The sequence below is a fragment of the Phalangium opilio genome, unplaced genomic scaffold (genome assembly GCF_054372755.1).
Source record: "Phalangium opilio isolate 3A_F unplaced genomic scaffold, DU_Popi_V2 ptg000070l_1, whole genome shotgun sequence".
Taxonomy (NCBI): domain Eukaryota; kingdom Metazoa; phylum Arthropoda; class Arachnida; order Opiliones; family Phalangiidae; genus Phalangium; species Phalangium opilio.
In genome coordinates, this window is record NW_028324182.1 from 6,586,327 (window position 1) to 6,607,024 (window position 20,698).

Here is a 20,698-nt window from a genome sequence, read left to right on the forward strand (position 1 = left end):
ACAATTTAAGGAAACTTTCATACTCACTTCAATACAATTATTACTGTAAGGAAAGTGGCATTGGAAAACGGCATAATTACGTTATAGCGATATCAATAACGTACGTCATATGAACCGGTATACAACTGTCACTTTTGATAAAAATCAAATACTATAATAATGCCAAATAATAAAATATAAAAAAAATATGGGCATCAGACGTATAATAAAGAGTGACACGTCATGTTGGGTTTAGTGCCCCCAAGGGGGAGGTGAGGGGGGTAAACTAAAAACTGGACCCCGGTAATAAGAGAGGAGAGTTTTTGAAGGACTTTGGCCAGGGAAAGAGAGAGAGAAGCTCAGAGAAATGGTCCGCTCTCCCAAAATGAATTAAGGAAAAGCTAGGTAGGAGAGATACGAGGTTGAAGCTTTGACCATTAAGCTTGAACTGCTTCACTGGTCTGTTAATATTTTATTGTATTCCGCTTTGTATAGTGGACATAAAGTAGAGTTCGAAGCTTGACCACCGCTCTCTCTCTCTCGAAACACGGTCCACACGGATGGCGGGAAACGGCGTGGCTCGTGTCCAAAAGTGGATTGAAAAAGATGGGGGATAAAATTGATTGGAGATGCGGGCACGTGAATCCGAGGTGTCGGATATTTCAATTATAGCCGCTTTCTACATCTCTTGCAATTAAGAATTCAATGCATATTCGTAGGAAATTTTGCTTAGTTTATTGTTAAAATTCAATATTGTTGCCGAAATGTAAAGATCACATCATTATGTATGATATTATAATACATCACATTGAAGTTTTGGTTGACACAGGTCATGGAAAACAAAGGTGATTAGTATATCTTTTGTGGGCTGTGTTTAAAGTATCAACTTCACTGATTATCGAAGTATCCATCCCCTCAGTACTAGAAATAGTAAAAAAGAAAAAAAATTTGAGTGCTATTATTGCAGAACCATGCTGATGTCCATTTTCAAAGCTGGAGCTGGACCATTTTGAAACTTTTACTTTAAAAAGCTTCCCTAAAACTAAAAAATATTGGAAAGTAGTTGTAGGGGGGGGGGATGATTGGGGAAAGGAGGTTGATTTGTCACCCCGAGAAAGGCCCTATGGGTATACATACTACCACGGGTCAGAGGGGTCAGTCTTTTTTTTTTGGCGCGAAATTCCGAAATCCCCAAAGCGACTCTGACAGGTCCAGGTGTCTTAGCTGGCTATTTTATTCGCCCCCTATACCCCCTTTTGGAAATTTCTGTATTTTTGAAAATGGTATTATTTCTTCAACCCCCCCCCATTTTCGTAGTTGCTACCGGTAGAACAAAGTGAGTGACCTTTTCATCCCCCCTAACGCTCTTTTAGCATCAATATTGCCTTCAGAAAATGTTTTAAAAATTTGATTTACGCTTTCTTTTCTCTTATTTCACTTCCCTCGATCCTTCTCGCTCGTAATGTCAGTCCTTTGATTTAATCTCACTGCCAAGGAGGGGGGAGGGAACTGGAAGTCCGAGCTGTCTATACATCCAAAGAATACGGTAAATGTATAAGAAATATCTTTTCATAAAATAGGATGAGAATTTCTTCAATTCCTCGATGAATATCAAATCCCAGTGTAAAATTTTGAGCTTATTCTATAAACAAGTTACGGATATGGAGTGTTATTCTAGTTCAGTATTCATAGTAAATTTTAATCGATTCATGATAGAGGACAAAGCGCTTTTAAAAATTGAAAAAGAAAAAAATAAAATAAAAGGCAATTTCATCTCGCTTTTCAAAGTCCGAATTTTATTTGTCACTTAGTGAAGATGTCCGAAAAAAACTTTATTGGGTTTAAATTTTAGCAAAGTTTTAGGCTTGGGCTTTACTTACCCTCTTGGTGCCACCTATTGAAGAGAGAAATTTTAAGACTGTAGCGTCCGCAACACGGGAGCCCTTCTCGTTGTCATTTACGGATGGCATTATTCCGGCATGCACTGGCGTACACCAGAGCGCATTGAGGGTCGTTTAGTGTAAACGTCGAACACCAAGATCCCCCCGATCTTAACGCTTTTAATGAAACGATCCAAGGAGCTATGGAAGAACGAGCTCTGAAGTGAGTGCCATTCAACGATATGGTATAAATTTATCACCATAAGTGCAAGCTGCCCTAATGTCAAGATAGTACCTTAATTTTTGACATTACGAGAAGGTCTCTGACGACACGAAACCTAGACAAACCACCCTGGATTTTTGAATCCCGAATTTCCCTCTATATTTGATGTAATTTACTTACGATGCTGTGAAGTATTAGACACTTATGGTCATACACTTACGATGATAGTAATAGTAAAGCGGGAAAACGTCTTCCGGGAAGATAGAAGGGGAAAGAAATGTCCTCCCCTCTGTTGGAATTCTCGTAAAAATCTTACTGGCCACTGTACCATATACGATAGCTCGAGAGAACACAAAATTGATACGTGCTAAGGGAGCAGTCTGAAAGAACCATCTCCTCTTTTTTTTTTGCTTCATCCCAATCTTCCCTAGAGTTGCTCTTGGTCTTCCTTATTCCGCAGAGGATGCAGGGTTAGGGGGGGTCAAGGTATCAGCAGATGCCCGACGTCACTAATGGCCGAGATTACTTCTCTCCACTCTTAAAAAACACGCACCATCGACAACTTAACTGTAAAGTGTCATGGCGGTATTCAAGGTATCAGAGAGTAGTTCCAGAGTGCTCTAGCGCACCTTTTTTATTACAGAAATAGTTAGATGTATGAAAATTGTGTAAGCTTAGGTTTTCGGTCTTTCTAATAATTATAGGGTTGAATCTTGTAGATTACGTCTCCGTTCTAAATTAGAACCAGTTGCATTTTAAAGAGAACTTATGGGTTGTTGTATTTCTCCGCCCCAAATCCTTGGATGTTTTTACTTACACCTTTGGTATGCTCTAAATTTTCTCCTGTTCCGAGCTATGGTGGAAAATAGAGGTTGGGTTGGGTTGGGCGGTTGGTGGGGCGATGATGTACGCCCCCCTTGATAAATGGACAGGATCAGGGCTCTTCGCCCCCTCTATCTATAATCATAATGTCCATCTTTCCTTTTTTATTTTTGGAAACCCCCCTTCCCCCGAGTGTATTATCCCCCTATTGAAGTACAGAAGGTTGATGAGAATGGAAAGGAGAAGTTGTAAAAATGCCCCTAGATTTTGTGAAGGGGAATACGCCGCCATGGCATGGTTCTCTAACAGGAGATTCGAAAGCTTTGAGTTTAATTTACTTCTGGGATCAAGTTTGGCAAATTGTATTCACGGCATGTCGACAGCTTAATACAAGGGGCACCCTATCAAAAGGTCCTTGGCACGCTCGCGCGGGGGCATCACCCCAATATATAGATAGACGGGCGTGAAAGACGTGACGTACGTTGTCGTCGACAAGTCAGCCACTTTTCTCAATGTTCCGAAGTTTGGGAATATAGATTGAGAATGTCTTTTACTTAACGCTTAAGAGAAAGAAGGCTCGTCACAGGGCTGCCAGATAGGATAAAAATTGCCAATAGAACGCCCCGGAATTTAAGGGAAGGGGATTGGAGGTAACGAGGCTGCTTTTTATACCGTCCTTATCTGAATTGCATTCAAGGCGGAGATTTTAATATCAGAAATCTCAAAATGGAAGTTCGTTCAAATTGAATTCTTTGCGATGAACTGGATTTCACGCGGACGTGAACTAAAATCTATTCACCTCTGCTATGGAATAAATATAACAATCTGTATCTAAATTACGCCTGTTTAATCTGAAATTCAATAAGGGGAAATTTACAATTACAAATACGACAAAGTAATAGTACATCTTGTAATAAACGTCTGGCAAAGTGTTGCACTGTGTGGATAGCGCGAATTCCTTTTTATTATCATCAAGCGTGATTTCTTGATGGCGGCAAAAATCGCGCTTGTATCTTGTCTTCTCCTTTGTCTAGATGCAATGGGAAGAAGTCCTTCCTTTGCTTTGGTGAATCCGTCCTTAACAAGGAACTTCTTTTTTCCCTCCCATCTTCTTTCTCTTAGTCTCTAAACGACTCTTTGATAGAGAGATGCATTAGCTTCTTTCTAAGCTTCTCGGCTGCTGCCAGCACTAACCTTATAGTCAAGCCTTAGGTATAGCATATAGTAGCCATTCAGCAAGCAACGTTCTTTTATTTTAACCGAAGTTAGAGCCATGTTTCTTAATTATTCTATAGTCGGAAAAGGCGTTGGAGGAAATTGAATGGATTCCCCTTTCACCCTAGCGCCCCTGAAGGTCAATTTGCCAAGTTGCCACATTACTATATACCAGTACTGTTTTTCTCCTTTTTATCTCTCACACACTTTCTCTATCTCTCTGTTCTTTATCTTTTATCTTATTTTATTTCTCGTAGAATCAAAGGATCGTTTTCACTCCACGTTAAATGATTATTTAATAAGTTGAAGTTCCACCGAGAGTAATTTTTATCTTCACCGAATTACGTTTTGTTGGGGAAAACTAAAACTCTTCAAAGGGGTTCTAGATATACTTGCTTCACCATTATTAAGTTTTATACACTATAACCTCTCCAACACTTATTTTTATAAATTCCCACATGAACTCTAAACTTACTAGCCTTCTCTGTTGTACAGTACTCTATTTATTTTGTTAGTGTACGTGCTGAAGTATTAGAAGTTTTATTACAAAGGATATATTCTTAAGGTTAATTGAGGAAAGTTGAACCTAAACCTACACATCTCTAAGCTGTATGATATTTTAAACCGATTTGGTTTTAAATTTAAGCCACGAAAGCATTTTACTAACACCAATAATTTCGAGTTCATTGCATGGTAAGATGTTTACAAATATTCGGTTGTACAGGTGTGTGACGTTAGAAGTTATGTCTCCAAGATACCTCATTAAAAAGTACAGGTTACGCCCGAGTTTTCGTATCCTTTTGCCTCCGTAAGACAGTGGCGCCAGGACTGAATATATCAAATAATGGAGTGGACACACGGTGACCAAAAAACTTTATTCTGTCCAAGCAGGGTATAAAACCTCGTTACGAACCGAAAAGAAAACTCTCTACAACGCGTTCCGAACACGTAGTTATCACGATGGTTCGAGTATATATAGAGTCCGAACCCCCGCGGGGTGGGGTAAGAAGGGGGAGGGTTTGAGAGGAGGGCGTAGACGCTACCGGCGTCGCGTATCTAGCAGAAGCTACTAATGACCAGCGTCGGACTCTGACGTAGATAGGTCTGGCTTCCGTTTCTAGCCTAGGGCTAAGTGGGAGAGAGGGTCTGACCTAGGTCGTCTTAAACTGGCCGCTACCACGTTTTTACTCCGCAAACGAGGGTGGCCAAACGGAAGGGGGGAAAAGTCAGGGACTTGTCACGTTATAAGGGTCAAGAACAGGTGTACGGCGACACTAATATAAGGAGGAGAAAAATATAAAAAAAAACGAAAGTTGGACATGCCCTTAAAAATACTGACATGATTTTGTCAAAAATTCTGTGCAGGACGTCGTTTTTCCTTTAGGCTATGTATAAATTGAGTAGTTATGTTTGGTTTTGACGCCTTGATATGTTCACATCCTCCTAATTATAAATATGTTTACAGACGTAAACAATGTAAACATGTTGACGAATTAACTTTTTCAAGTTGAATTTTAGTTGTAATATTTTATATAAGTGAAGTAACCAATGCCACGCGAATTAGAGATGTAACGAAAAAACAAGATATTCACAGAAAAAGCTGTATTCTTCAGAAATGAAGAACAGGTGATGGGAGAAATTGAAGGGATGATTCTTTACCATCGAAAATAGATCCTTAAGTTTTATGTTAGAGGCTTCAGAAGCGGGTAGGTCTGGAAGGAAGCGGATACTTGCAGTGTTACCAAGAAGAGAAATTACCCATTTTACGCTACCAAGCTCGTTTCCCTCCTATTTCTTCTTTTACTTCGGAACTGTTCTTCCCCAACCCCATACACCTCGGGCCGAGTTCAATCGTCTTATAGTGTTGGTTCGGAACCTCTATCGGAAAAGCGTAGTATTCTGGCACCGCCACCAGGCCTAACGTAATTGAAGAACTTTTTAAGACTTGTCTGCTATGGATTCTGAAACTCTATAGATGCCTACAACGCTATGTAAGATATCTACAACCATCACAAATTGTTAGCACTATTTTATTCTCTACGTGATTTTATATAATTGTAAACCTCCGACGCAGTTTCTTTCGTGCTTCAAATTCAAGTAGTTGCAAGTGCAAGAAGACGGAAAGAAAAAGTCTCTTGTTCGTTTTTAATCCCAGATTCTAGAAGATCATTTTATATATAGGAAACCCTTTACTTCTTTTGAGATCCGTACTGACGTAATGAGACACAATTTTTGACAATCCCGAAAGCGGAAACCTCCACTTTTCTGGATTTTTGTCATCAATTTTTGTTTTGGAGACTTAAGAAGTTGAGATTTGTTTGTGTGTCATTTCCAGATTTTTTATTAAATAACAAACAGCTAGAGTTAAATATAATTTGATATATTACGTATCTGACCGCTATTTTCGAAGATGCCCAATTGGAATCATATCTTTGGAAAATTTCAGTTAAAGCGAGTTGGACTGAGCTTTGACGTAGAGCTTATATTGAATTCTGGAATTGATTTTCCAAACCACCCTGTATGGAATCTGCTATACTCTGCTTGCTTGCTTGGTTAATGACCTGGCATGCAATCTGTTAGTTTCGCGAAAAAGACGTTCTTATATGATCTATTTTACTTCCCTCTTTTTTTTGCTCTTATCATGTCATCATTTTTGTCCGACTCTGCATTTGGATGAAACCGGGAGATGAAGGGATGTTCTGAACCTGTGTCTCTCGCTCTTTGTGAATGTCCGCGGATGTTCGTTCCACGGTGCACCCTTTATTTTCCATCCGATCCAGAAATATCTGTGTATCATCCATTTTTTCCTTCTACTTACGGGTTAAAGGGGGACAGACTAATCTTCCCTCGTGCCGGACTATACCCTATCTTAATGATAGAGACCCTTAGACCTTCCCCTAGTAGCTATTCTGGTCTAACGGAAACATAACATTGGCCACCCCACACATACGCTCCTGGACTGTATGTAGGCACCGGTTCACCATTAGTAGCCATTTTTCCTTATAGTACTACATTATTACGTTTACGTTGTAACCCGTCTCCCCACTCTCCAAGACTTCAATATACGCTATGTTGTATAACCCCCTTCTATATTAGTATTATAAATTTATTCGTGTCTTTCATGAATAATCAACTTGATATTACTTATTTAGAAAAACTACTCGAGTAATTTGTTTATATTTAAAAGCTTAACATATCATGTTTGTTAATAAACTTGTAACATACATATATAGTTATCAGACTATGAGGATTCATACCATTAACACAAGGAGACCTGACTTTTGACTCCAATGTGAGTCAGGCCTCCTTGTGTAAATGGTTTGAATCCTCCTTGTCTGAAAACTACGTATTTTATCAGAAACAATTATTTAAAAAATAATTCATATACTGGTATATACTATATATTCTTAGGCGAATTATTATAAATTCTTTGTATCTATCTGGACTGGGGTCATTATACCAGGGCCGAAAAATGTATTATTATTATTGATGTTCATTTCATAAATAGTGTTCAATAGGTTTCAAGGTTTTTGGTATGTAGTTTAGTTTCGTTACGTTTCAATATATCGCTATTGTATATTTGTATTGGGATGGAATGTATCTGGTTACTTACATATATAGGTACGTATTGAGGAGGGGGGGGTCACACTGGGGTATTCAAACCTCTGTCTAATAAGATCTATTAAGGAAAAGGCGCGATAAGCGCGCTGCTGGGGCAGAGCTTGGGCGAGGGGGCCCAACTGGGCTGGTGTTCTATTTTGCTATATAGCTGGTGGCGATTGATTGATCAAAGAAGAAGGCTTCGGCCACCGTTATTAAGGGCACGAAGCGGGGCCGGCCCAAGACTGCCATAGTATAGATACCAGAGAATAAGAGGGGGAGTCTAAAAGTTGATTAGGATTTTCGGCGTTGCATATGCCATGGACCCCGGCCAGCCTTTCTCAGACGTATCTCGATGCTAGGGAAACCTCGCTAAGCTTCCACACTTCGTTTCCTCGTATCTCTTGTTTGCAAACAGCTTTTTTCCCTATGCTATTTCTTACATATGAATATATTTAATTCTCTTCTGAATATGAAACGCTTGGAACTTAATATCGTTTAATTAGAACTCTATCCTGTTAAGCCAAACCTGACTATAAAATTAATGTTCGTTGTTCACTGATTTTTTGGATAACTTAGCCATCAGGTGATGCAATTGACAAATGTTCGGCGAATTCCGAGTTTATTATTCAATGTGGATTTCAATAAATTCCTGTTATATATATATGCCCAAAAGATTCGTTTTGTATATCGCATCCCTTTTCGCTTTTTCCCTCTTTTGATATATTTCGGGGGTCCTACCAATCTCGTATATATGGGGAAGATAAGAACCCCATAGGCTTTATTACATCCCACCATTTCGGATTGGAAATATGCCCGCTTTTTTCTCCCGCCTTTTACAATGTTTTTCGCGCTTGCGTACAATGTGCTAAAGATAAACTGACCCTCTTTATTAAAGAGAATAAGTATTTTTGCTCCGAAAAAGCCTAGAACATTCGTTTCATTCCCTTAAAAGGGTTTAAAGTTTTTCTGGGCATCTTAGCCTTATGCCAAGTTTGAACAAATTTCCGGTTTAAAAATACTCAACGGAATGTAAGAGTATATATACAAAGATGCTAGCCTAGAATGGATCAAATCTTAGAACGGACTAGCGTTAATCTTATAGGTATTTTTGTTCTAAATGAAGATTGGTACGCGGTATAAAAAAGTGACAGTTTTGTCGCCTCTTCTATCTTAAGCCTAGTTCGCGCCATTTTAACTTTGGCGGGAAATAAGATGACCACCTGAAAGGGGAAAAAAACTGCTTCTGCATTTAGGAGATAAGAAGTGGACATCTCAAAAAAGGCCCTTTTACTTTTTCTCTTCTCTTATGTAACATCTAAACCGAAGTACATGAGAGTGAAATTATAATTTAAAGTGTAATTAAATCAAGCTGTACAATATATTACGATATAGTTTTCAAAGAGACTTTTCTTAAACCTACATATCCGGTATTTGGCTTTATAAATCTGTATTTACTTTTGATAATCTCAACTCTAGAATTCTAATTCTAAGCCTTTAAGGGTAAGATTAGCAACTTCGGTTTAAGTTATTTCTCGACTGGTGTTAAGGGAATGTAAGATACAGTTAGAAAAGCTCTCGTGATGTTTTTGGGCGCTTTTAGGTGGACGTTGGGCAAACATTGGGGCTCATACATGGGCTAAAGATGGACACCGAAGGTTTATATGGGGGAAAGGAAGAAATTGTCGAAAAGACAACGAGGCCAAAAACACGCGGGGCGGACTGGTCATTTGTCTGGATCGCGGAAACGCGCGTCAATGACAGCTGCGCCCTCTGCTCAACCCGCTTTTTTTCCCAGCTCTTATACTATATGTACAACGCGCTTGCAAACCCTCTAACACCCGAATATACCTTTATTTAAACCCTCGTGATATGATTAAAGTTTTTCGGTTTATCATTATGATGTTGGTGTTGGTTTCAAATGTCCTTCGTCAAGGTTTCCATCCGCAATACTTTTACACTTGGCCGTTATACGCTTTCCAATATGGCGGAATGAATGAGCAAATCTGGAATGGTGCGTGTGGGACACTTGAAAGCACGCTCATCTGTTCACAATTTTAGCCGAGAACGGTCTTGGGTCATCTTGTTGTAAGGTTTTCTTTATTTTTTTACGTTATTTTGGACCCTCATACTCGAAATTCTTGTCCACTCGCGTCGGTGTCCCCTATGGGGTCCCCGTAGCAATATCAGACGATTTTTCTTTCCTTTTAAAGTTTCGTATCACATTCTTGTTTTACTTTACGGCTTGCCGTGATTGAATGCCATAGCCGTGTACTGTCTCCAAGGATGTCCAATATTTATTTTTTTATTTTTTGGCTTATATATGTTTCTTAAACGCTTTCCTCTTAACATTCTATCTATGTCCAGAACATCGTTCATCAAGAGGCCACCCCCTCTTCAATTCGTCCCCCATCCCTAGCGGCTATTTGATTTTTGATTGGAGTATCGACGAGGGGGATAATTTTATTTTTTTTTTAAATTTTGTTACCGGTCAAAACATTAATTCTATCCTATTTTATGTATAACCAAGAAGTGATATCTAGTTTATTAGGGAGAAGGTATAAGATGCCTTAGTATTCGCGCGCCATAGTCCCAGTCCCCTTTCAAAATACAATGGGGGGGGGGACGTAATAGTAGGCCGGGCTATTTCGCCTCTCGTCAGTCGGAAAATTACGTAATTTTCGTCATTCGCGTCGCGCTAACGTGAGTTTTCAAGAACCAATGAGATGCTGGTTGTAATTTAGAGGCGGGGGTTAACTCCGGACCTACATTTGGACTGGAGATAAAGCTGGAAATGTGGCGAATTTATACCTTCTCCCTAATAAACTAGATATCACTTCTTGGTATAACATTTTCGTTTTTCAAATATCCAGCAACTCAAAGCTTCAGAATTCATAAGTTCTATTCTGTTTTCTTGATATACAAAAATTGAGTTAAAAATACATTCAATATAGGAAAGAACAGCCCCTCTCTCTCGCTCGAAAAATGTCTTCTAGCCGCTATAGTTTAAAGACTCGATGAGAGCATTGGCGAAGTGAGATATAGAGAGTTAGAAAAGCTAGGTTTTCTTAACGTCTTATCATTTTATCCGAAACATTTTATGAAGAGTTGTTGGAAATCCCCTTCTTCGTGTTTTTCCAAAGTGCTACAAAACTTTAAAAGAAGACGAAGAAAAAAAATCCCGATTCTCTTCTCCTCTCCTCTCCTCCATCAGCCTAGGGATGTTAAGAGGCAGGGAAGAAGATGCGGAAAAGGAGAGAGAGAGAGCGAGTGGACGAAGATTTAAAGAGAATGAGGAAAAGGGGGAGGGGATGGGGTAGAAGATGGGTCCAAGCTTTTCTTCGGCTGGACTTTGTTGTCTAAAGCGGGAGTCTTACAGCATCGATAGCTGAAAAGTGCTTTCAAGTCATTTACTTTCCGAAGCAAGGTTGCTTTCTCTCTCGCTCTCCTCTCTAGTATCTATCTCTTCTCTCTTTCCTTGGCTGGGGACGGGGACTTTTCCCCTTATTTGATAGGGATGGATTCGAAGCGCAACTTTTTTGATTTCAAAGCAGGGGGGATTGAATTTTTGCGAGCCTAAAACAATCTTCACGCCTCCTCATCTCCACTTCCATTTTAACTTTCTATCTCGCGCCATTTCTAATGCGTTAAGTCCCCCTTTCGCCTTTCCTTCCTTCGTTCTTTCTTTCTTTCTTGGAAGCTGTTTCACAAGTTTTTTTATTATTAAAGTCCGAGATAAATCTCAGACCATTTCACAGTGAAGAATGGAAATTCTATACTTGAAAATGCTAGAAAATCTTTCAAGGGATTTAGTTTAAATTTTGAAGATGATTTCGCTGACGCTAATGCTTTTTAAACCCAAAAGGTCTTTACAGTTCATTGAATTGAACTGAATTGAACTGAACTGAGATATTGTACTATTATTAATGATTAGATTAACTTCAATAATTAAAATTTTAATTAACTCGTATAATCTCGACTCACCGAAACTAAGGTTTTGAACTATCTGAATTGAAAATACAAGATATTCAGGTCAATCGTGGTATAAAATCAAAGCCATTTTTTTCGTTGTTGGGGTCAAAAGTTCACCATCCTTCATTTCAAATTTCTTCCAGCATACACGTTTTTTTGACATCGTATATTTTTTTTACGCCTTCGCATTCTGGGGCATCTTTTAGAATTCGATTGACCCCTGTCCACTCCGTCCTTAGAATTTTAAAAAACTGACCGCGCACCATCAAAATCCCTGGATTTCTTTATTCTCAAACTTTTCCTTAAACTTTTGAAAGGAAGATGGGATCGAAATTCTCTCGGTTTTGAAAACGAAAAAGGGGTTAGGCTTAGCTGAGTTTATCCCAAAAGGAAAAAGGTGTACTTTGTCATCTTTTCTTCCCCCCTTTTCCATCCCCCTTGCTAGGAATAGCAGATTCCGCGGTATGGTATAACTGGACTCTGTCATACACGCGACCAACGTTCATACAGGGGTCATTAATTATAAGTCCGGCAACGTCCGGTATAGAATGCTTGTCATTGGCATGCGTTTTTCCCAGGGTCCACAGATGAAGGAAGCTTGTAGTCCTGGATCATCAGCCTAACTTTAATATATTTCACCTTGAAAGCTGACCACTGTGCAAGCTATGAGTTACGTAAGAGATTCACTGCGCACACTGCCTTTACTATGGTACATTCTGACGATGAAAAAATCATATAGTACCCCTAGCCGAGGCCTAAAAACGCGCACTACAGTTTCTCACGGTTATTATTGACCACTGTACGAAGCGCTGGACAAAATCAAAACCATATACTGGATGGGTTAGCTATTAGAGGATATTTTATTATTATCTATCGTTTTCTATTGCCAAGGCATTTGAACTACATAATGAAAAGAGTAAAGTATAGTAGTTTCCTACTATTAAATGCTTCTGTAGGAATGATATTAGAGTCGCTGTTTCTTCCGAGGGTCTTGAATATTTTACAAAATATTATTTTTTGTCATCATTACATTATCGAAACTGTTCGAGTCTGAACAACTAACCCAACCTGTGAAATCCACATTCCAAAATCACGCTATTTACGATGCTCGCGTTCATCTTTAGTAGCATTTCAGGATGAAAATGATGTTGTGTGTGTATATATATAGGCCAAGGGAAAGATGGACTAGTTGGGTGTCCCGATGACCATCACGCCAATCTCCGCCTCTTTCTTCCTTTGACCGTCGGTCATTTCTCCCTCTACTCTCTCTCTCACTCGCTTTCTAATAGTGTCCTCATCGATTTAGCCCAGTCCGTTTTTCTTAAAGACTCGCGTGGTTTCTTCTCTCCTCCAAGAGTCCAAATCATCTTGCTCCCGCGCTTCCAAGTTCCCAAGTTCTGACCGTTATCATCCCCTCATCTTCCACACGCATTAACTGGCCCCATCTTCCACGGATAACTTATTATAACAATGTTTATTTACTCTTCTTTAGAATGCTTTCGTCTTTTATAGTGATAAAGAGATGCACTCTAAGACAATTAAATGTTTGTTTCATAAATAAATTAGATAGACTGGTCAAACGCCGAGAATTAGTCGTAGTATATCATTGTCCACTGTTCAGAAACTCTTTTGGGGACCACTCTGGAGTAGTAGTAAAACCGATTTCTTTTTTGTGTTGTTAAACGATGCCTAATATTAGCGATTGAGTTGCTCATTGTTTCTTATTATTTGTTATTTATTTATTATTTTCTATTTTTTTTTTCTTGCGCAGTGAAGGAACAAAAGAGGAAGTTTCTTTCCACGGTCTCGAGAAATGGTGAGTGCTATAACCCCGTTTTTTTTTTCTTCTTATTTTTTCTTGTTGGTATTATTTCTCTAGCTAGTACCACTACTGATTGAGCCTATCTCTTAGGCCTAGTTATACACTTTTTTTTCTATTGGCGGCGCGGGGGTATGAACCGAGCTGTTAGATATAAGAGTACAGTTGCGATGTGGTATGGGGTACAGTACATAAGTATAAGACGCGTGTTTACCGGCGATAAAAGGCCGCTTCCTCCCAACGGGTTTCCGTTTTTTCTTAGCAGATCTCCCATGTACCTCCTCCCCTCCCCTCCCTTCTCTTCTCTTTTTTTTGCCGTTTTTCTCGCCAGGGTTCTCGTAGACTCTTATAAACATAGTCCATTAGGTTAAAAGGAAGCGAAGGCCTCATTAAGTTATTGAGCGGATCTCTGTTAAGGGGGAGGAGTATCCTCATCTGTTTGATTATGATAGATAAGAGCACCCTATACCCGTTAACTCCCACGCCAAGTTGCGTACGTTCGCCCTTGCTAGGTGAGACGGTTACGACCTTAATTAACCCGGTAAGCGTATATAACCTAAACTCTAGCTCAACTGACAACGTAGTCTACATTCTTCACGATCCATAGAGTAATGGCAGTACTACGTATGCAAAAGTCATACCCTTCTATCTCTTAGCTCAGTGTCATCCCCCTACTGGTCGCGTACAGTATCCCCACCTGCAAGAGCGCGACCAGAGGGAGGGATACACAGTCTACACCCCTTTCTACCGTCACTAGTCTAAAGTTGATTAGTAAAATCCTCCAAGGTAAATTTGTACTGTTTCGCATTTTCGTGTTTCCGAAGGAAAATTGTAGGGCGTATTGTTGACGGCGTTCACTGCCGTTCAGCGAGGGAACCCGGGTATGTGCACTGAACGCGCCATGTGTGTCGTCGACATAACCAGTAAACCCACAGAAAATTAGCTGTAAGGTGCCCAAACAATTTTCTAAACTATTCCATCTACTACAAACGTTATTCTTTGGCTATGCTAGCATAACTAGTGGGTTTTGGTTATATACCGCGAAGGAGGTGTAGTGTAGCCAGTGTAGCGATGAGAAGAAGCGTTCTCCTTCATCAGGGGCGCGATTCTCTCCTTACTAATGAGGCTCCGAACGTCAGAAGCAGATGAAGAGAGAAAAGGCGGAAGATTCTACGATTGTTTTTGCCCCCCCCCCCCTGTCCTTCTTTCTCCAGCATATTTCTCTATTCTTCCATCATCCAGAAGCAACCTAGAGAAGGAAGAAAGAAAAAAAATCTCTTTAACAATAAGCTGGATGGAGCTAGGAAGGTCAAAGTATTATCCAACAAATAGATCCGTTTTCTTTCCCAGCGCCCTTGTTTACCAATCCGGATAATTCTGGATCATTTGCGCGCGTTTTATTTCACCGAGTGATTAAAGATAAGGGGATATTCGGATTCGGCGTTAAGCCTAATTTTTATAGGCCTAAAACCAACCTATAACCTAGGTGGGAATAAGACCCCGCCAACTCCCGCGTGAAAGAAGAGCGCGGGAAAAAGTTTAAAACTTTTTAAAAAATCGAAATCTAAAAAAAAGTGTTGCGGATGGTTTTAAAATCCAAATTTTATCGCTACCCCGGCGACATCTGGGTGTTTATTTGGGTACTATATATTGATTTTCTTCTTCTTGGACTTAGGAAAGTTTTGTAGCTTGAGTTTTCGCGGGTCTTTTGATTTTTAATACAATTTCAATCAAGTTTTAAAATTATTTTTATAGAAGGTTTTTGTGAACGTGATTTAACGAATTTCGCTGTGCATAAATTAATTATGATTTAAAAATGTGCAGATCCGCACTTCAAAATCGACCCAACTAGAAACTTTACAACCTTATTGAACCCAGCCCATAATCTCCTACACAATCTGACCTATTTTAAGGGTTAGCCTAAACCACGGGTTTGGAATAAAATCTAAAATAAGGTCATTTTATTTTTTTATAACTTCTATACCCTGGAAAGTAAAGTAGGGGTCATTTTGAGGGTAAAATTTCGCTGACTCTCCGTATTCTATCGCCTTAGCTTCCTAGCTAGTTCTCCCTTAAATTTTTATGCTTCTTGACCACTCTTCCATTTTTAGCTTCACCCAAAAAGGTATTTGGGTGAAGGTATTAATTTGATATTATCTGTAGTAGTAGTAGTAGTGGATGTTGTATTTCTATAAATTCCCGTAACCCGGCTGGTAGATTGTAGTTTTGGGTGAGATAATGCTTCGACTTTGGTCATCTTGTTCCGTATTTAGGTAAGGTTTTGGAGCGAGGGGAAAGGGGAAATGGGACTAGTTTGGAATATAATGCTAACCTCGCTTGCCTCGCGGAATAACTGGCCTTAAAACTTTGAGTATTATTATATGCCCGCGCCGTTGCATGTCTTATGTATGAGCCCATAGTCAACCAGAGAGGAATCCACCTCCCCTTCCTTCCCTCCCCCCCCCATTCTTGGTGCGGGGAAAGAGGCTGTTGGAGGAAGTGAGGGGTAGTTATGGAAGAGTCGTTTTACGCTTGGAAGACCATCGGAAAAACTCGAGTTCGTCTACTTTTCCATCACCCTCTAACTACGCATAGAATAACTAGGGACCCAGGGTGTGCTCAAATTCCAAGGCCCGTTCGGACTGTACCGTCATCGGAACTGGGTCCCAGTTAATCCAGGGATGTGTAGACTATTCGCGAGTTACCTGCAAAGTTGGAATCATTTATTAAAATTCTTCGGAATTTATCCGGTTCGGCGGTAAATGTTGTTTTGGTGAATTAAAAGAGGGGAAGTAGGTTAACCCTTTTTTGGGTGCAAAATATCCGAGACGTTGGTCTCGAATGAAGTTCATGAAAAGCGATGTTGTTTATGTTTGAAAAAAAAAGCTTGCTTTTTTGGTATGCAAGACTGCGTTTGACTAAGAATCGAATGGTCAAGTCTATGCGAACGGGATTTTAGACGTAAAATGGGCGAATTTCCCATCTCGGGCTAGACGGAATTGAATAGGAAAAGCGGCTAAGAGCGATAAAGGAGAAGGGGGATGGGATAAGTATGAGGGTGGTGGGTTTTTACAGCAGACTTTTGGCCGTAGGGTCCATACAGTCCAGCTACAGCATCGCCTACCCTCTTACACTGGTGGGCCTGGACCAAGGGCTCGTATAATGTCCGGCATAAATAAAGCGATTTTATACCACCATCCCTCGCTTCTCTCATCCTCCGCATCCTCAACCTACACCTAAGTTTTATATCCCAAACCATCGGCTCTTTTTCTCTGTCCCCTTCGCCCCTACCCGCTCTACGCTCAGGTGTTACTAGCGCACGAAGCTTAGGAATGGACCTTATACTCACCCTCTACCTATCGTCCGATCCCCCTTATACCGGGTTCTTCTCCCAATATAAATTCTCGGATAGCTAGGCCTAATCCGTGTATAGGAGGGGTGCACGGCCTGTAGGGTCTTATAAGTTCCACTGAAACCCATAGGTAGTCTTGTTCCTGGAAGCGCGTTCCTAACCTGTTTATACAATTATATTTGTGTATATAACCCAAGAGTGAGTGTATAGACTACTTAGATGGTCGGATTTTACGTTTCCAGGTAAATCACGTCTTGTTTAGGGGAAAGTGTACAACACTAAATCTCGGGTAATAATCTTAGACTGCTTAATGGACTATTTTTAGATGCTTGTAGGTATTTGGTGATTCAAATATACCCCAGACAATCAACCGCGCTTCGCGATACTGACAGTTATAATAAATATAAATGGTTATTGCGGTGTGTGCCAAAAATGGTGGTAGTAGTTAGTACCGTGGGTTCTATGGTCGATTTTGAGTCGAAAATGTAACATCTATGACATTTTGCCTGCAGGGCACCATTGGCATGTTATTTTTGAAGTATTTTAGGGATAAACTAATTAAATTTCAGCATGAAACTAACGAACAATGCTAATTTTAGTAAGGGGTCATCCTTAAAACACCTTAATCATTACTTGTAAACGCTGAACCTTTTGGACAAAATGTCACAGACTCAAAATTGGCAGTAGAATCCACTGTACTTCGTTCCTACCACCATGTTTTGGTGAAAGTTAATATGGTAAATACAATTAAAAGTAAATAAAAATCTTTAAGTTCACCGTTGTTTAGTAAAACTAGAAGCTTTTCTATTGACTGTTTTTTAAATTGAAAATGGTATCTTGATAGCGGAAAACACAATTTACCTTATTCACTGCACGGAGCTGTTTGTCATCACAGGTATGGGAAAAATAACATATTGTCGCGGGGCTCGCATTCCGAAAGGGATTCTGGGTAAAGACCCCTAGTCAAAGAAGGAAAAAAAAAATCTCGACCCGAATAAAAGGGAGTCGAAGAGGAGAAATGGGTTCCCTTCTGGCGGCGGTTCCGGCCTCTCTTGAAAGGTATAAGAATGGCCAACAAAAGCTCCAGGAAATAGACTCCGGCGGTCCGGGGGCACGACTCTCCCTAAGATTTCAGACCCCAGACCCCATTGTGCGATCGTGGTGTCGCGTGGCACACTCATTCATGTGTCGACGATACCTCTCCCAACCGCACCCCTCGCTCCACGTGCATCATGATCTTTAAAATATACATAAATGCAAGTTACAAAGGTGGGTCGGCCCTTTAATAGAGAATTCCATTATACTGCTCCGAAATCGCTCGCGGTTTGCTCTATTTCGTCATGAAATATGACAGCTCAATAATTTACATATTAATTTTAATTTTGGTTTTTGTTGAAGGATTTGCCTTAAGTTCAGATATTTGAGTTGTTGTGGGAAGCCGACTTACAGGCTGAACTGTCTAATGCATTTTCCCATAGCCCCTGTAGAAATGTTTCACCCTCAATACATCTGTGTTCTATTTTTAAATATAAATATGTTTTATTCCAATAAATGTTGAATACGAATACTTTTCGTTTCAGTTTAAGAATACAGTTCGTATTGAACTATATAGTATTCCAGTTATATTATACTATTTTGACCCTTATTATAATGGAACTTTAGAAATGAGACCAGAGTCGCGCCTTACCTCTCCAATTTCGAGAGAAAGGAAATCTTACTGGTTGCTTCCATCAATGCACCTGAGTTCCCTATGTAATATAGTTTTATATGGATATGGATCATACCATAAGCTAATGAAGATAAGTCTAGAAGAGTCAGTGGAGAAATGTCAGTGAAACTATGGTTTAAAATTGGAACTACATTTTCTCGCCCTTAGTACAGCCTTTTAGCGCCTTTCCTTAGTAACGAACTGCGGGTTATCGTTACGTTTACTTACGATAATACACCTATGAACGTAGAGTAACTTTCCAATGACCAGGGGTGTATATAGTGGCTCGCGGAGTAGTTATCGGTTTGCCAGGCTAGTGCACGTGGCTTCAATGAAGACTCATCCGAGTGTAAATTGAACTTTTTTCCCGCCTGCACCCCATAACTCCCGCCTTATTCTTCACTCTCTTTGCTACCACCAGGATTGGAAGCAGAGTATCGAATATCCAGTCCAACGTGAAAATCTCTCCTTTCGAAATTAGTTTCTTTTACACCCCTCACACCCTAGAAAAGTTTTCGAGACCACCGATATTGCTCCACGTTAAGTTATAAATAATAGCTTTTGATATAAGGACTTAAAACTTGGTATTGAGTCAGTTTCCCATAGGCTTATAGTATGATAAACCTTAATATTGAATATAAAACGTGTTTAAAATTGATGTAGTAAGAAAACTAATACATTATAGGAGGAAGGTACGCGCTACCCCTGAAGCTTTGAAATCATCTTAATGAAACTATGGAATAGTATTGAGCAAAATTAAAATTGATGTAGTAAGAAAACTACTACCTCTGAAGCTTTGAAATCATCAAAATGAAACTTAGGAATAGTTTATGTATGTACAGGCAAAATCGCAAATCCATTGCCTGACTGTGACAAACTTTGTTTATATTCTCGTTGGGGGTTTGTTATAAAGCTTCTTGGGGCAAACCCCTCCCCAACACTGAGGCCAGTGCACTTTTTTTTCAACAAATCTAAAAGTGAACCTAGAAAGAAAAACCGGATCGGAATTTAAGATAGAAAAAAAAGGGAGATTTGGGGGTTCAAGCCATTTTCCAGGAAGTAACGGATACTCCATCCATATATTTTGTATAAAGAAAAGGTATAAAAAGGTGGAGAATAGTGTATATTGTTGGAAATAACAAGAATGGGGGGCTCTTGCCCCATCCAAACGATTGTAGGTATTATGTAAAATGGGTGGGAGGGGGGGAAGAAGAAGAACCCCGTGGGTGTCTCTATGGGGTAAGCTTATCCAACATTCAAATGTATTGTTTCGCATGGAAAGACAAAGCACACACGACATTATATATGTCACAGGAGAGAAAGCCGCCTTAGATATAAATAGGGGTGTGCGAATATTCTAGAATACTATTATTATTTTGACCTATTTCGGATCGTACCCAGATTTGGAATTTCGAATAAATACTTAATATCTGAATATTATTTAAACCATAGTAAAGAATAAAACCTCCTTGCACACCCCTAAATATAAGCTATAGAATATATAGTAGGAGAGCTTTGAGTGGAGTGGTCGTACGTTTTCTGAGAAATTGTTATTTTACATGTTGCGGCCGAACCAAGCGTATACGGACTTTGTGTATATTTTATTTCCGACGATTATGTAAAGACCAACCAAAAGAGAAATGACGTACACCTAGCGCCGTTCGCACTGGAATATGTCTTCATTCTTTAATTCCAACATCATTTTACATTTGGATTTTGGAGCAAGGTTACTAAACCGAATCACATACGCGATAAATAGTTCCCTCATCATTACTCTATTAGCACTGCTTAACTATTTGCCAAGGCGCATGCATGCGCTTGTGGATTTTTGTCCCACGTCAAGACAATCAAGGTTTGTGGGTTGATTGCTGAGGATTTAGTAGCAAACAGTTATAGAATTCACCCTGCAGGATGCGATGCCCATCTGAAGTTTGATGAGCAGGAGAGCAAACAAAAAGGTTGAGCCTGGGAAGAATCATGTTACATAACTAAAGTATTAAGAGGATACAGAGTGTCATCCTTCTATTATCCCCTTCTGCCATCCAACTTAAAGTGATCTTAGATAGTTGTAGAAACATTGTTTGTTGGAAAACGACTTAAAAATACACTTGGATACCTTATCAAGTCT

At 39.7% G+C, this 20,698-nt stretch overlaps 1 protein-coding gene across 1 annotated transcript in view; it reads left to right on the forward strand.

Annotated features, from left to right (window-relative positions):
* Positions 1–20,698, forward strand: part of LOC149661311 (uncharacterized) — a 190,939-nt gene that overhangs the window by 107,923 nt on the left and 62,318 nt on the right. Inside the window, exon 4 of the mRNA XM_089842783.1 lies at positions 13,463–13,507. Within this exon, the coding sequence (XP_089698909.1) occupies positions 13,463–13,507 (45 nt within the window). The remainder of the gene's footprint in view (positions 1–13,462; positions 13,508–20,698) is intronic.